The 15159-nt window shown below is 49.2% G+C and overlaps 1 protein-coding gene across 1 annotated transcript; it reads left to right on the top strand.

The window, feature by feature from the left end:
• The first annotated feature begins 825 nt into the window (after positions 1-825).
• Positions 826-6662, top strand: RETREG2 (reticulophagy regulator family member 2). The gene is made up of 9 exons (XM_024763187.1): positions 826-1557; positions 1842-1948; positions 2670-2700; positions 3061-3196; positions 3602-3686; positions 3989-4132; positions 4295-4389; positions 4544-4679; positions 4932-6662. The coding sequence occupies exons 1-9, from the start codon at positions 1277-1279 to the stop codon at positions 5543-5545; spliced, it is 1629 nt and encodes a 542-aa protein (XP_024618955.1). The 5' UTR covers positions 826-1276; the 3' UTR covers positions 5546-6662.
• The last annotated feature ends 8497 nt before the right edge of the window (positions 6663-15159 follow it).

Genomic DNA, 15159 nt, shown 5'->3' with positions numbered 1-15159 from the left:
GAGGATGAACGAGCCCGGCTGAACTTTTCATACCGATGTAAATAAAACAAAGACTCAGGACAGGGAGTTTCTCGCAATTGTTTTTTTAAAGAGGAGATAATACGCACACACAGAATAATATACCTAAAAAAGCGTCAGGAAGAGTACACAAAAATTTAACAGTAGTGAATTGTGTACAAAAGGCAAGAGCACTTTTGGCTGTACATCTTCCTTTTGTACAGCTTGGAATTTTAGACCTAATTAAACACGAATTTTGTAGGATTATTGCAGAGATTAAATGATCTCAAGGAAACACAAAACGTTTGTTATATTTTAAGCCTCAACAAAAGGTGTTGGCTGCCCTGGTGGCGGAGTGGTTGAGAGTCTGCCTGCCGATGCAGGGGACACGGGTTCGTGCCCCGGTCCGGGAAGATCCCACGTGCCGCGGAGCAGCTGGGCCCGTGAGCCATGGCCGCTGAGCCTGCGCGTCCGGAGCCTGTGCTCCGCAACGGGAGAGGCCACAACAGTGAAAGGCCCGCGTACCGCAAAAAACAAAAACAAATGGTGTTAACATGCCCCCCAAACAGTAAACAGCACCTAAACAGGGTTTTATTTTTAAACTCACCCCCAGACCCCAATCTCTTGCTTAAGCAAGGGACTGGAAGGAGTTTTCCATGCGTAAAGGCGGGAGAGTTTACAGAAAGATGGGAAGGAAACTACTCTTAATAGCTGGAGCTGTTTTTGAGTCTGTCGAGTCACGCGCTGCTGTTTGTTTATTCGCTGAGGAGAGGGAACTGGGAGGACTAGTACCGTCGAGTGTTGCGTAAAGGAACGGTCGCCGCCCTACCAGAGCAGAAGCAGGTCTCTCGGGGTATACTGGGCATCTGAAGCCCACTCCCTGACCCTGTCGGCCGCATCACGCCAGAAATACCGGGCCAAGACCAGCCTCCCTAGCCTCCCTGACTACACAGGGAGAAGAAAATTGGCTGGGGTGGGTAAAGGCGGAGATTTCCGTCCTTCCGTCCGAAAGAGGCAGACACCGCTCGGCGCAGCCAAAACACGAACCTGCGTAGGAGCAGGGTCACCGGCAACCGCCTGCGCGCAGGCTCCGGCCGCCCTAGCTCGGCGGTTAGGGCTTGTCACGTGACGGATTCGTCGCTTCCCCCGTCACGTGACTCCCGTCCGCGGCCTCAGCGGCCTTCTCCGCTGCGTGCGCCCCCTTCCGCCTGACGCGCCCCCGGCGGCGGCCGCGCAGCCCTGGCTCCTCGCGGGCTCGGGCGGCGGCTGCGGCGGGGCCATGGCGAGTGGCGGTGGCGGTGGCGCTGGTAACACCGGCGCAGGTGGGGGCTCGGGGCTGGGCCTGAGCCTCGGCCTGGGCCTGAGCCTAGGCATGGGTGAGGCCACCGGCGAGGCGGAGGAGGAGGCTGCCACGGCCGAGGCGGTGGGACGCCTGGCCACGGCTCTGTGGCTGCGGCTCCGCGGCTGGGAGGCGGTGCTGGCGGCAGCGCAGCGGCTGCTGGTGTGGGAGAAGCCGCTGCACAGCCTGGTCACGGCGGCCGCGCTCAACGGCCTCTTCTGGTAAGGGCCGCGCAGGAGGGGGGCGGGGCCGGGCTGCGCGGTAGAGCGGGGGCGGGAGAGCCCGGATTCCTCTTTCTGGGGAAGATGCTTGTCCTGGGGGACTGACCCATCAGCTGTTTTTTAAAGGTCGTCGTCCGCCTGGGTTGCCCCATTTCTCTGTCTTCGGGTGTCGAGTTAGGCCTGGAGGTTCCCATTCCCCCATCAGTGGGCGCTTTTCCGCCTTTGCGATGGATGTGGGAGCCTCACTCACCCACTCACCGCTGAGCTGCCTGTCTCTCCCTAAGGTTGCTGTCTTCTTCCTCCCTACGGCCCTTCTTCCTACTCAGCATCTCACTTTTGGCCTATTTTCTGTTGGATCTCTGGCAGCCTCGCTTCCTCCCTGACATCTCAGGTGAGTGTTACTTCATTCATTCAGCAAGCCCCGTTGAGCACTTGCTTTGTGCCTGACTCACCTGGCTGGGTTGAATGGTGAGAGCGTACAGCAGGCCACCTGCCTCCCAAAGCACAACTGCTTCCCCAGATGGGAAATATAATTTCCCCTTTCTCAAAATTAATGTTATTGTGTGTAGTAGTTAAGACTGCGGACTCTGCAGCCAGATGGCCTGGGTTCCATTGCCTGCTCTTCCATTTACCCTGTATGTGACCTTGGAAAAGTCACTTGATCTCCGATTTGCGTTTGCCTGTTTCCTCAACTATAAAACAGGGACTGTAAAACTTATTTCGTAAGGAGGTGGAGAATAAAGAAGTGGACTCACTTTATGTGCCTGTGGTAGGGCTTCGTATATGATAGGAACTATAGGAGCATTAGCTCTTCCTGTGTTTTTTGTTGTCCACATACTCACTTAATTGACATGTTGGAGTAACTAGGTGCCAGACAGTGTGTGAGTTGTTTGGGGTGTAAACCTGAATAAGATGTCGTTCCCATTGTGGAAAAAGGTAAAGTCTAAAGAAGGAGACAGACATACAAACGACAATAACAATGTAACACTTCCTGCAAATGGCATTTCAAAAAAGCACTCTGGGACTGCAGAGGAAGGGCAGCTGTTTCTGGCTTAGGGAGTGTTTCCCGGAGCTCTACACCTCAATAACTTGTTTTCCTTCTCTCTCTAAAGCATCATCCCCAGAGGAGCCACACTCTGACAGGTGAGTGCAGGCCACCCCTTGAAGACAAATGCCCAATCCCTGTCTTGCTTTCGTGCCAGTGTCTCACCGCCACAGTGCATAGCAGTACTGCAGCTTCTGCAGGCACAGGCCCCAGCATAGTGAATGCACTGGTAACAAGCTTGGTCCCAGGTTCTTGCGTAGGTGTTTGTGTGCCTGCTCCTTTCAGGGCAAAGGGTTGGGAGCTCTGGGCTTTGTTCCGCAGGACCCAGACGGCCTCCCTCTGGGAGGTGGGGTTGTCCACTTCCTTAGACTAAAGAGCTCATTGACATTCTCAGAGGGATTTGAGTGCCTAGGAAGCTGGTGTCTGAGGCCTCCAGGGGTCGTGTCATGTCTCCCCAGTGAGGGTGCGGGGTCAGGCGCCCGGCCGCACCTGCTCAGTGTGCCCGAGTTGTGCAGATACCTGGCTGAGAGCTGGCTCACCTTCCAGATTCACCTGCAGGAGCTGCTGCAGTACAAGAGGCAGAATCCAGCTCAGGTAACCTCCCCCACATCACACAACAGTTCTCTACGCTGTGGAGAAATAGAGGCGGGGGTGGGGAGGAGTGACTCGAACTCCCCAGCTGGAGACTGAAGGATAAGGCCTGGTGCCTTCTTGAGGCAAGATGTACAGCTATAGTCTGGTACAGGAGGCAGAATAAGCTTCTGCCATTCTGACACGGTTTCTTGCCGAGAGAGACCAGTTTGAATTATAGGTGTTTGGCAATGTTTGTTGCAAACTTCCTAGTTGGTGGTCCTGGGCATCCACTTGACTAAACTGGATCACCGCATTCCTAGAGGGCATTCACCTCCTTCCACCAGCTGAGCAGTAATATTTCTTACCCAGATAAGTGGAGCGCATACCTCAGCCTACAGTTCTTAGATCCTGTGCTCTCCTCTGCAGTTCTGTGCTCGCGTCTGCTCTGGCTGTGCTGTGCTGGCTGTGCTGGGACACTATGTTCCGGGGATTATGATTTCCTACATTGTCTGTGAGTAGGGTCTGACCTCTCCCCTTTCCAAAGCCCTGTCTTTGTTTTTTTCCGTGGACTGACCCAGGGGTGGATGGTACACTGTCTGCCCAGTTACCCATTTACAGAGACCTCCAGGGGATGCTGTAGTATTAGTAACAGTGGAATAGTCATCTGGGGAGGGCAGTGGATGTGGGAAGAAGTTGGAACAGCCTCAGGAAGGGACTTTGTCTTCCTTCAGCCTTTTCTGTTGAAGCATCAGTTGAATGAGGGCCCTTGGGAAATAGGCTTAGGGATCTCTGAGTGGACACTGTAACCCCCAGTGCTGAGTATCCTGCTGTGGCCCCTGGTGGTTTATCATGAACTCATCCAGAGGATGTACACTCGTCTGGAGCCCCTGCTCATGCAGCTGGACTACAGCATGAAGGCGGAAGCTGATGCCCTGCATCACAAACACGACAAGAGGAGTAAGGGGATCCCATGACCCAGAAAGGGGGGGAATGGGGGAGGACCTTGGCCTGTAGCTTGTGAAATGCCCTGGGATTTAGATACTTTCCATACCTTTGGCAGTGTTTGTCCCCCACCACTGTTGCTGCTTGGTCACTGCCCAGCTGTTCTTGGTTCTCTAGAGCGGCAGGGGAAGAATGCGCCCCCCGGAGGTGATGAGCCACTGGCGGAGACAGAGAGTGAGAGCGAGGCAGAACTGGCTGGCTTCTCCCCAGTGGTGAGGTCCAAGGGAGGTGGGCTGGGGGAGAATTGCTCTGCTTTAGAGCAGCCACCTCTCCACGGGGTGGGGGTTGGTGGTGGGGCAGGGATGCTCCTGGAAAATGGGCTCTCTTAGCCCCTTGCCTGTGACATTCATCCTGGTTCTCCTGCAGGTGGATGTGAAGAAAACAGCACTGGCTTTGGCCATTACAGACTCAGAGCTGTCAGATGAGGAGGCTTCTATTTTGGAAAGTGGTGGCTTCTCTGTATCCCGGGCGACGACTCCACAGCTAACTGACGTGTCGGAGGGTATGGTCCTTTGTCCCCTCCAAGCTTCCTGTTCCCTGTCGTGGGATGCTGGCTGTGCTCTCTGGCAGTTGCCCCCATAAGTGTTTTCTGTGGGGAGCTGATCCTCTAGTTCTACTCCAAACCCCTGAAAGACCTTAATGCCTAAGGCCTGGCCCAGCCTTCCATGTCTTGAGTTCTCAGCCTCGAGCTGATAGGCCTGTTGCAGCTGCTCAGCACAGCAGGCCCATTCCTGGCCCTTTGTTTTCTGCCCAGATTTGGACCAGCAGAGCCTGCCAAGTGAGCCAGAGGAGGCCCTGAGTCGGGAGCTGGGGGAGGGAGAGGAGACAGACCTGGCCCCTCCCGAAGACCTGCTGGGCTCCCCTCAGGCCCTCTCAAGGCAAGACTTGGACTTGGAGGAGGAAGAAGATGTGGCATCCAAGGAGACCTTGCTTCGGCTCTCATCCCCCCTTCACTTCGTGAACACGCACTTCAATGGGGCGGGGTCTCCCACAGATGGAGTGATGCTCTCCCCTGGAGGACCAGTGGAGACACTGAGCCCAGAGGCAGTGAGTGGTGATCTCATCACTCCACCTAGTGCCCTGTCACCCCTACTTTGCCTTGCTGAAAATGACCCGGCCCCTTCCCCCTCAGTACTCCCGCCTCTTCCCCAGGACTCACCCCAGCCCCTGCCTGCCCCCGAGGAAGAAGAGGCACTGGCCACTGAGGACTTCGAATTGCTGGATCAGGGGGAGCTGGAGCAGCTGAATGCAGAGCTGGGGTTGGGGCCAGAGACATTCCCAGAGCCCGCTGATGCTCCCCCCCTAGGGCCCAATACCCCGTCTCTGGTACAGTCAGCCCAAGAGGCTCAGGCCATGGCAGAGCCATGAACCCCAGGGGAAGGAGTTGCAGGCACAGTAGGGCTTCTTGGCTAGGGATGTCACTGTTTCCTCCTTTCCCTACTGCCCTGGGGAGGAGCAATATGTGGGGAAGCTGGCTATCAGATGGAGCCAGTCCGCCCTCTGCCTGCCTGCCTGCCTGCCTGCTGTCCTGGGCCTGGTACAGTACCTGGGATTGGTTTTAAGCTTGTAAATAATTTTACATCTGGGTTAGTGGATGTGAACAGGGCTAGAAGAGTCCTTCCCACTTGCTTCCCTGCCTCAACTCTAGTCTCATTCCACGATGCCCCAAGCCCTGGTGGTCTGTCCCTTTCTTTTTCCTCCTATCCTCAGGGACCTGTGCTGCTCTGTCCTCGTGTCCCACTTGGTTGTTTAGTTCAGGCACTTTATCATTTTTCTCTCCTGTGCCACGCTCCTCTCTGCTTTATTTCCCTGCTGTGTCCTGTCCTTAGCAGCTCAATCCCCACTCTTTGCCAGCTCCTCCTTCCCAGCAGGCCCCGGTGAAGCTTTAGAGAGGCTCCTGTCTGGGAGGTGCAGACGAAGCCCGGGGTGGTGGGTCAGGTCAGTAGTTATGCACTTAGTCGCTGTAGCCCGTGTATCCTCCACTGCACCCTTGCCCTGGTTCATCCCAGCCTTTCCCAATGCAGGATGGGAGCAGGGATCCCACAGCACATGCGCCAGCACTACGTTAGTGAGCAGGAGCTCTGTCTTGTGGGGCGAGGGGCTTTCTTACTATCTTAGGGAGGAATAAGGAGACCTGCTTCTCTGGGCCATGGTCCAAGTGTGGTGGGACCCCCCTACTAGGGTCAGGAAGTGGACAGTAACATCTGTGCAGGTGTTGACTGGAACAATAAAGTATTGATGGCTAGAACTGCTGCTGCCTGCCTGCCTGCCTCACTGTGAGCTATCGCCCTCACTCTGTGCTCTGCCCTTATTTCGTTGTCCCCCACCTCGCTCCTGGCTGTTTATTTACCTTTGTGCAAAACAAGGCAAGAAGCAAGGATTTACCCTGACAGACGTAAGTAACCTGCCCTTAGCCGTGTTCTCTGATGCTGTGATATGCTTGGTGAGATTGAGCACGTCCAAATAAATTGTATGCAGGAGGAAATTGCTTTGGCTTCCCAGTCAGTAGAAATTTGGGACCGTAACAGTTGTTTTCTACAGTGTTGCCCACAACCTTAACACTGTCTTCTCAAGAAGTCCTTACTCGTCTACATGCTGACAATTAACTCCTTCGGTCCTCATTTATCTGTCCTGGGAGAACCAAACAAGCGGGACCTATACCTGTATTAAAAGTGATTCCAGGCCCAGGAACATTAAAGAAATGGTGTCTAGTGCTAATTGAATGCAAGATATGTGCTTGGCACTCCTCTAGGTGATTTATATTAACTCGTTTTTCCCTCATGACCCTGAGATAATAGATACTGTTATTTCATTTTACAGATGTTGACTTTCACAAGGCCCCGGCCTTAGTACGTGGTGGAGCCAGAATCCAAACCCAAGCAGTTTGGCTCCAGCAATCACCCTGGAACAGGAAGCCCCTGTCCATTAGTAGGGCGCAAATGGGAAGATGCTCAGGGCGTGGGAATGATAGAGCACCAATCTGCATACTATCTCAGCTTCACAAAGAGTGGTCTCTTAACAATCCTTGCTCTTTGGGGGAGAACAACGTTAAAGGAAAGCCCAGAACTGGGCAGATGGCCTTTTTTATGAGTTCACATCCTCGGCCTTCAGCTGGAGACACCATATGGCAATGCTACCTGGCTTTTTGAGGTTGACTTCTGTGCTGCATCTCTCTTAAGTGTGTGATAAATTTTTCTTTTCCATTTGTTTTACATTTGCCTGAAAGACTCAGGGTTTCAATGGCCCTCCCTGTCTGTCACTGAAGGCATAAGAACTTGTAATCATCGAGAAATTTCTGAAGAGAATGAGAAAACAGTTATAATCATCAAACAGGCAATTCAGGAAAAGTAGAATTAATCAGAAAAACAATGGCTGCCGTCTGCCCCACCCATAAACTATTTCCTTGTTAAACTTGCAGCTTGAAGATAGAGCCAGAAGCCTGTAGTTGGGTCAAAACATTAACCATATGTTTGGAGTTCCATGAGAGTCCATTCTTGACACTTGCCTTGGTCTGATGGTTGCTATATGTTTGTCTACAAGTTTTTATTATCAGGTGTCCTGGCCATTTCCTGCCCCATGATGAAAGAGACAAGAAGAAAGCTTTTCATATGAGTGAAAGAAAAATGAGCAGAAATGTGAAACCTACAGATAGGCTAAAGAAAAAAATGAAGTACAGGCTGGGGGAAAAAGGGTTGCTTACATGTTTATGTTTGCAGGGGGAGGGCAGTGCACTTCAGTTAACTACACATTCAAACAGCTAATAGTGTAATGTTGCTGCTCCTAAACTTAACTTTAGGCTGCATTACTGGAAAGAACAATACCTAGAGTGTACTGTGCACAAGTTAGACTACTTCCAGAGGATGGCTTGCTATGCTTGTGGACAAGTTGGCAAATAGCAGAGTGCCACAAGAGGATCACCAGAGATGAAGGCTGAAGATGTCATCACGTGGAGCATGTGGGGAACTGTGAAGTAACAACGTTCAAGCCAAGAAGGGAATGCTGAAGTAAGTCACGTTAGCTGCCGTCAAACTTTGCAGGGTTATCTGTAGTACTGCAGAGGGCAGAAATTAAATCTTTGAGAAGAGTTTGATTAATAAGAGTGTAGGCAGAATTTGTTTTTCTGGTCAGAGATTTTGCAAAACAGATTTAAATGATCTTTAAAAGTACAAAGATCGGGCTTCCCTGGTGGCGCAGTGGTTGAGAGTTCGCCTGCCGATGCAGGGGACACGTGCCCCGGTCTGGGAAGATCCCACATGCCGCGGAGCGGCTGGGCCCGTGAGCCATGGCCGCTGAGCCTGCGCTTCCGGAGCCTGTGCTCCGCAATGGGAGAGACCACAACAGTGAGAGGCCCGCGTACCCCCCCACAAAAAAAAAAAAAGTACAAAGATCAAAGACAGAGTATAAGAATTTTCCATCATGCAAGGCCAGTATATCACCATGTTGTTTTGCTTTTTGTGTCCAACTAAAGTCTCTTGGACTTCCTCCTCCTGCTCCCTTAAATGTTGGTTTTTCACTGCGTCTATCACTGGCTCACTTTTTCCTTGCAGTCTGCCTGGGCAATTTCACTTGTTCACCCATTCAGTTTCCACTCATATGCTGATGACTTCTAAATCTTAGCTCCTTTCCCAGAACTTCCGACTAAGCATCTCCACTTGAATGTCCCACGAGCACCTTCTGCTCAACATAACAAAAACTGAACCCATGCTCTTTCCACTCTGCATTCCACCCCACTACTCCCCTACACAGATAGGCTTTTTCTGTATTTACTATCATGCTTGTCGTCACCACCAACTCAGAAGGCCTGCTTTTCTCTCATCCCACACCCAGAGTTGGGTGTGGAGTTGCTGCTAATTGGGTGTCCTAATTATTTCTTGATTCAGCCCCCTCACAGCCCTGATTCACAACCTCCTCATCTCTCGCTTGGCCCAATGCAACAGTTTCCCTGCCCACACTCTTGACCCCCACCGAAATTTATGCCCAATAAAGTAGCTAAATAAGTTAAAAATACAAATTGGATGAGCTTTCTGCTATTTAATAGTAATCAAGGCTCTCCTCCTACAAGGTATCATTCAAGGTCCCTGATATGGTTAACAAGCCTTCTGAGGGACTTCCCTGGTGGCTCAGTGGGTAAGACTGCGCTCCCAATGCAGGGGGCCCAGTTTTTTGTTTTTTGTTTTTTTTGCGGTATGCGGGCCTCTCACTGTTGTGGCCTCTCCCGTTGCGGAGCACAGGCTCCGGACGCGCAGGCTCAGCGGCCATAGCTCACGGGCCCAGCCGCTCCGCGACATGTCAGATCCTCCCGGACCGGGGCACGAACCTGTGTACCCTACATCGGCAGGCGGACTCTCAACCACTGCGCCACCAGGGAAGCCCAGGGGGCCCAGTTTTGATCCCTGGCCTGGGAACTAGATCCCACGTGCATGCCGCAACTACGAGTTCGCATGCCACAACGAATACCCGACGCAACCAAATAAATATTTTAAAAAATAATTTCAATTAATTTATGAAAAAAAAAAGAAGTCTTCTGAGATCTGCCCTTGCCCTGTCTTGCTCTTTACACTACAGCATCAACCCCAGACAGAGTCTTTCCTTGGCTCAGCTGCACTGCCCTCCTCCACCCCTGCTCTACACCCACACCCCTCATCCCTCCAGTTGCTAAACATTTCACTTGTCTTTTAAGATGTGCTTCAGACCACGTTCCATTTTCGAAGCCTTCCCTGATGTTCCACATCACCCACCCCGCCCCCCATAGCAGACCTGCTCTCCTAGTTCTCCCTCAGTGTACTGCTGTTTTTCCACATATCACGTAGAATCTTCATATGAGTACGGTGTATGGAGTACAGAGGTGTATGTGTTTATGGATAGATAGCTGTTGACAAGAGGCCTCAGTTCCTCCTCACACTGACCTCTTCCTATGGCTGCTTGAGTGTCATCACGACATGACAGCTTCCTTCCCTAGAGCAAGTGGTCCAAGAGAGCAAGAAGAAAGCCATAGTGCTTTTTATGACCTAGTGTCAAAAGTCACACTCCATCACTTCCAATGTATTCTATACATTAGAAGCAAGTCACTGAGTCCAGCCCAAGCTCTTTAAGGGAAAAGTAGAAAAAAAATTGTGGACTTTTTTTTTTGGCTGCACTGCTTGTGGATCTTACTTCCCTGACCAGGAATTGAACCCGGGTCATGGCAGTGAAACCACTAGTTCTAACCACTAGACCACCAGGGAGTTCTCTTGTGGACATATTTTAAAACCACACCAAGCTTATCTGGAAATTATATTCAAGAATTTGGACTGGCAATCTACCCATTATAAAAAATAAAGACAATGTATCAACACATGGAAAATGAACAAATTTAGTAATAATGAATAATATACACAGTTAAACAACTAACAATACACATATGTTAGATTATTTAGTATATGTTAGTCGTAGGTCTAAGTGCTTTACATGTATCATTTTTGTAATCTTCACCATCATGCTTGGATGTAGGACCCCTTCCCCTTTTTACAGATGAGGAAACTGAGGCTTAGTGAGGTAAAATGGCTTGCCCAAAGTGTGAGGGCTTCTCATTGCCATGGCTTCTCTTGTTGAGGAGCACGGGCTCTAGGTGTGCAGGCTTCAGTAGTTGTGGTATGTGGGCTTCAGTAGTTGTGGCTCACGGGCTCTAGAGCACAGGCTCAGTAGTTTTGGCCCACGGGCTTAGTTGCTCTGCGGCATGTGGGATCTTCCCGGACCAGGGCTCGAACCCGTCCATGTCCCGTGTTGGCAGGCGGATTCCTAGCCACTGCGCCACCAGGGAAGCCCCTTGAGCCAGATAATTATTTTTTGGTGGTGATAGGGGCTGTCCTGTTCATTGTCGAATGTTTAGCTGCATCATCCTTGGCCTCCACCCATTAGATGCCAGTAGCACCCTCTCCCCCACTATCCCCTTACCCCTCTGGACATTGAACAACTGTGGGGTAGAGGCCATAAGTTATTCACCTCTATGTCCAGGGCCTAGTATAACATCTGATAAGACTTGGTCAATATTTAGTGGGTTGAATCAGATACATGTGAAATCACTGTGTAACCTATAAAATCATATGAATTTGAACTATGCGCCTAAACTAGGTCTATAATTAATCCACAGGAGAGCTAGGGCACTTCAGGACAAGTGACTGAATATTGTCACAAAGATTGTATATCACGTACCTGAGAAAGCAAGGCAGACCTCAGTGAAGGCAGAGCCATGCTGGTCTCTCCTGGGGTCTGAAGTCAGTTCCAATCAAAGAGCTTCCACACCTGGTTATTTAAATAGTCATATTTAGATATTTAAATAGTACCTTGCTCTGAAAGGGTGTTTGATTATTGATAACCCATGGAGAGATTTGGGATTTTCCACACTCTGAGAAAACCACCACTTAAGATTCTTCTTTTCAGCTGCTGAGGAGGTTATGGAGTCGATTTGGGGGAGGCAATGTTGTATAATGAAAGAACATGGGACTTAAGGCAATGCACAAACCTGGGTCCAGATCCCATCTCCAAAAGCAAGTAACTTCATCTCTCTCAATCTCAGTCTTCTTATCTTCAAAAGGGGAATACATAATATCCACTTCAAAAGGTTTTCATGGGGGATTAAATAAACTAAGAGATGAGTAATAGTAGGACAGGACAGTTAGCAAAATGGTTTTCCTTTCCCTTTCAGTATGCACTGTTTCTCTAAGAGTCATTTGAGGAGGAGGAAAACCACGAAACTAAACAGATACCATTAAACTAAAATTTGAGTAGAATTGGGCCCAAGACATCCTTGCTGGCATCCTCACGTTGACCTTGTCTGCTTTAAACCAGCTGAAGCTGAGATAAGAGGTGTCTGGCCATGACTGCACCTGCTGATTTGTAGAGGAGCCCATTTCTCCTTTTCCTGCGGGAGGCTGCAGCTCAGCTTCCCACAGCTGAAGCACAAAGCTGCTTAGCAGGTCTGCGTGTGCTTTGTTGGTCTACAATCAAAGAGACTTAAGCAAGGCTCAATTGCTAGTTGATATCTTCTGACACAGCTTGTTCAACGTGGAAAGTGTTACTGGATTTCTCTCAATGTTCTCCTTTATTCCCTTATTCGGAAGCAAGGAACCTACGTCCACACTATGTAGCAGGAGGTAGTGGCTTTTGTCTATTCATCATCCTTTTAAATCTTGGGAAGCTCCTAGGCTGCTGATTAGCATGGACTTAACCTACCTATAGGTAGGTTAATCTGGACTATAACCTACCAGTCAGGACTATAACCTACCAGTCAGGTAGGTTATAGCTTAATCGGGACTATAACCTACCAGTCAGGAAAAGTTTTGCCTGAGACAAGGGAAACTGTGAGGGCTTCATTCTCTCTTGTGGCCTTTGGGGTCTCTGACAGTTAAAACATTCTGGCTTATGCTCAAGAGAGAACTTCCAAGATTATATTTTTAGGGTTCTCTAAGCTTTTGGTTATCTGAGCATTTGTGGAGTGGGAGCAGGGAAAGAGGCAGTGTTTCTCTTTGTTTAGTCTGTTCCACACAAGGTTCCAAAAAACTGGAAGCCTACCACTCTAAAGCCATGAATGTAGAGAGGAAAAAAATGAATAAATAAAATTCTTAAAATGAAATGATTATACTTTAACATGAAAAAAATATTTAAAATCAGACAGCTATATATTAAAACAAAAGGATTTATAAAGCCCTGGAAGTAATTTAAAATTAAAAGCAAGTAAACAAAAATAAAGATAAAAACAAGTTTACAGAATATTAATGTGCAGAATATAATATCACTGTATCAGGAGTCTTTGCAGAGCTGTGAGGGGAGGATCTCTAAAGTTGATTGGGAAACTCAGTGATCATTCCACTGCTACCACCAGAGCCACCATCATATGTTGATGATACACCAGCAAAAAGTTCCATCTGGGTGAATCAAATGTTCACTTTTATTAAGGTGAGCTGCCACAACAGGTGTATCACAAAGGAAGCTTTGGGTTGCAAAATGTAGGAAACGTTGCTAACAAGGACATTTCCTCTCTTACATAACAAGAAGCCAGATGTGGTATCCCCGGGTTGGTTAATTTATCAGTGACCCTGGATCTTTTCCATCTTTCTTCTCTGCCATCTTCAGCATGTTGGCTCTGCTTGGCTCCACTCATGGTCACAAAACAGCTGCCTGAGTGCTAGATGTCACAGGTAATGTCCAGAGCAGAAATATTATAAATTTTCATCCAAATAGACTATATGCACATATAAATCATTCATGAGGGAACTGATAAAGAATACAAAAAATTGGTTCTCTGAGTGTTTTCAGGAAAAAAATGTATACATATCAGAATGAAAAAAATTACTAGGGTAGATACTAAACTGATTAACATTTCACAGGGCTAAAAAATAACAACTTTTAGGGCTTCCCTGGTGGCGCAGTGGTTGAGAGTCCGCCTGCCGATGCAGGGGACACGGGTTCGTGCCCCGGTCCGGGAAGATCCCACATGCCGCGGAGCGGCTGGGCCCGTGAGCCATGACCGCTAAGCCTGCGCGTCCGGAGCCTGTGCTCCGCAACAGGAGAGGCCACAACAGTGAGAGGCCCGCGTACTGCAAAAATAAATAAATTAAAAATAACTTTTAGGTTAATGTTTCTTCAAGGCTATACAAGAAAAACACCTTATCAATTTCTACAGGTTAATGTTACAGAACTGTAACCTCTGTGCTTTTATCAGTAGTGGATCGTTAATCAAATATACTGTGACAACAGTTATATTCCCAGGAGTATCAGATGAAGGTCAAGTTGGATTCTTAGGAAAACTCTAGTATTATATTAAAAAAAGAATGATCATCATTTTTTGTCTTTTTTATTTTTTAAAAGTCTTTATCTTTTTAGTTCTAACTTATTTATTTATTTATTTTTTTGGCCACGTGGCTTGTGGGATCTTAGTTTGGGCCCTCGGCAATGAAAGTCCAGAGTCCTGACCACTGGACCGCCAGAGAATTCCCCATTTTTGTCTTCTTTAAAGTTTGGGATAAATTTTTCTTTCAGATACAAGTTGTTTTACATGCCTCAACAAAGGGGAAGTTTTGCTGGCTTAGAGAATTTGGGTTTTTTCCCAAACTGAAGGTTGTATCCCCTTAATGCGATGGTGGATGGAAATCAATGTAGTGTATGGCAACCAGCATTTTAAAAAAATGAAATATAATAGAATATCAAAGTGTATCAAAAATAATAAGGTTGGGCTTCCCTGGTGGCGCAGTGGTTAAGAATCCGCCTGCCAATGCAGGGGACACGGGTTCAAGCCCTGGTCCGGGAAGATCCCACATGCCGCGGAGCAACTAAGCCCGTGCACCACAACTACTGAGCCTGCGCTCTAGAGCACACGAGCCACAACTACTGAGCCTGCGTGCTACAACTACTGAAGCCTGTGTGCCTAGAGCCCGTGCTCTGCAACAAGAGAAGCCACTGCAATGAGAAGCTGCGCACCACAACAAAGAGTAGCCCCTGCTCGCCACACCTAGAGAAAGCCTGCGTGCAGCAACGAAGACCCAATGCAGGCATAAATAAATAAGTAAATAAACAAACAATAAATTTATTTAAAAAAAAATAAGGTCAATTCCCTGGTGGCGCAGAGGTTAAGAATCCGCCTGCCAATGTAGGGTACACAGGTTCAAGCCCTGGTCCATGAAGATCCCACATGCTGCGGAGCAACTAAGCCCGTGCGCCACAACTACTGAGCCTGTGCTCTAGAGCCCGCGAGCCACAACTACTGAAGCCCGTGCGCCTAGAGCCCGTGCTCCGCAACAAGAGAAGCCACCTCAATGAGAAGCCCACGCACCGCAAGGAAGGGTAGCCCCGCTTGCCACAACTAAAGAAAGCCTGAGCCCAGCAACAAAGACCCAACACAGCCAAAAATAAATAATAGATAAATTAATTTAAAAAAAATAGGGCTTCCCTGGTGGCGAAGTGGTTGAGAGTCCGCCTGCCGATGCAGGGGATGCGGGTTCGTGGAA

Source organism: Neophocaena asiaeorientalis, unplaced genomic scaffold, assembly GCF_003031525.2.
Source record: "Neophocaena asiaeorientalis asiaeorientalis breed wild unplaced genomic scaffold, Neophocaena_asiaeorientalis_V1.1 scaffold86, whole genome shotgun sequence".
NCBI classification, from domain to species: domain Eukaryota; kingdom Metazoa; phylum Chordata; class Mammalia; order Artiodactyla; family Phocoenidae; genus Neophocaena; species Neophocaena asiaeorientalis.
Note: the sequence above shows the minus strand (reverse complement) of the source record. Positions and strands in the feature narration are given on the sequence as shown.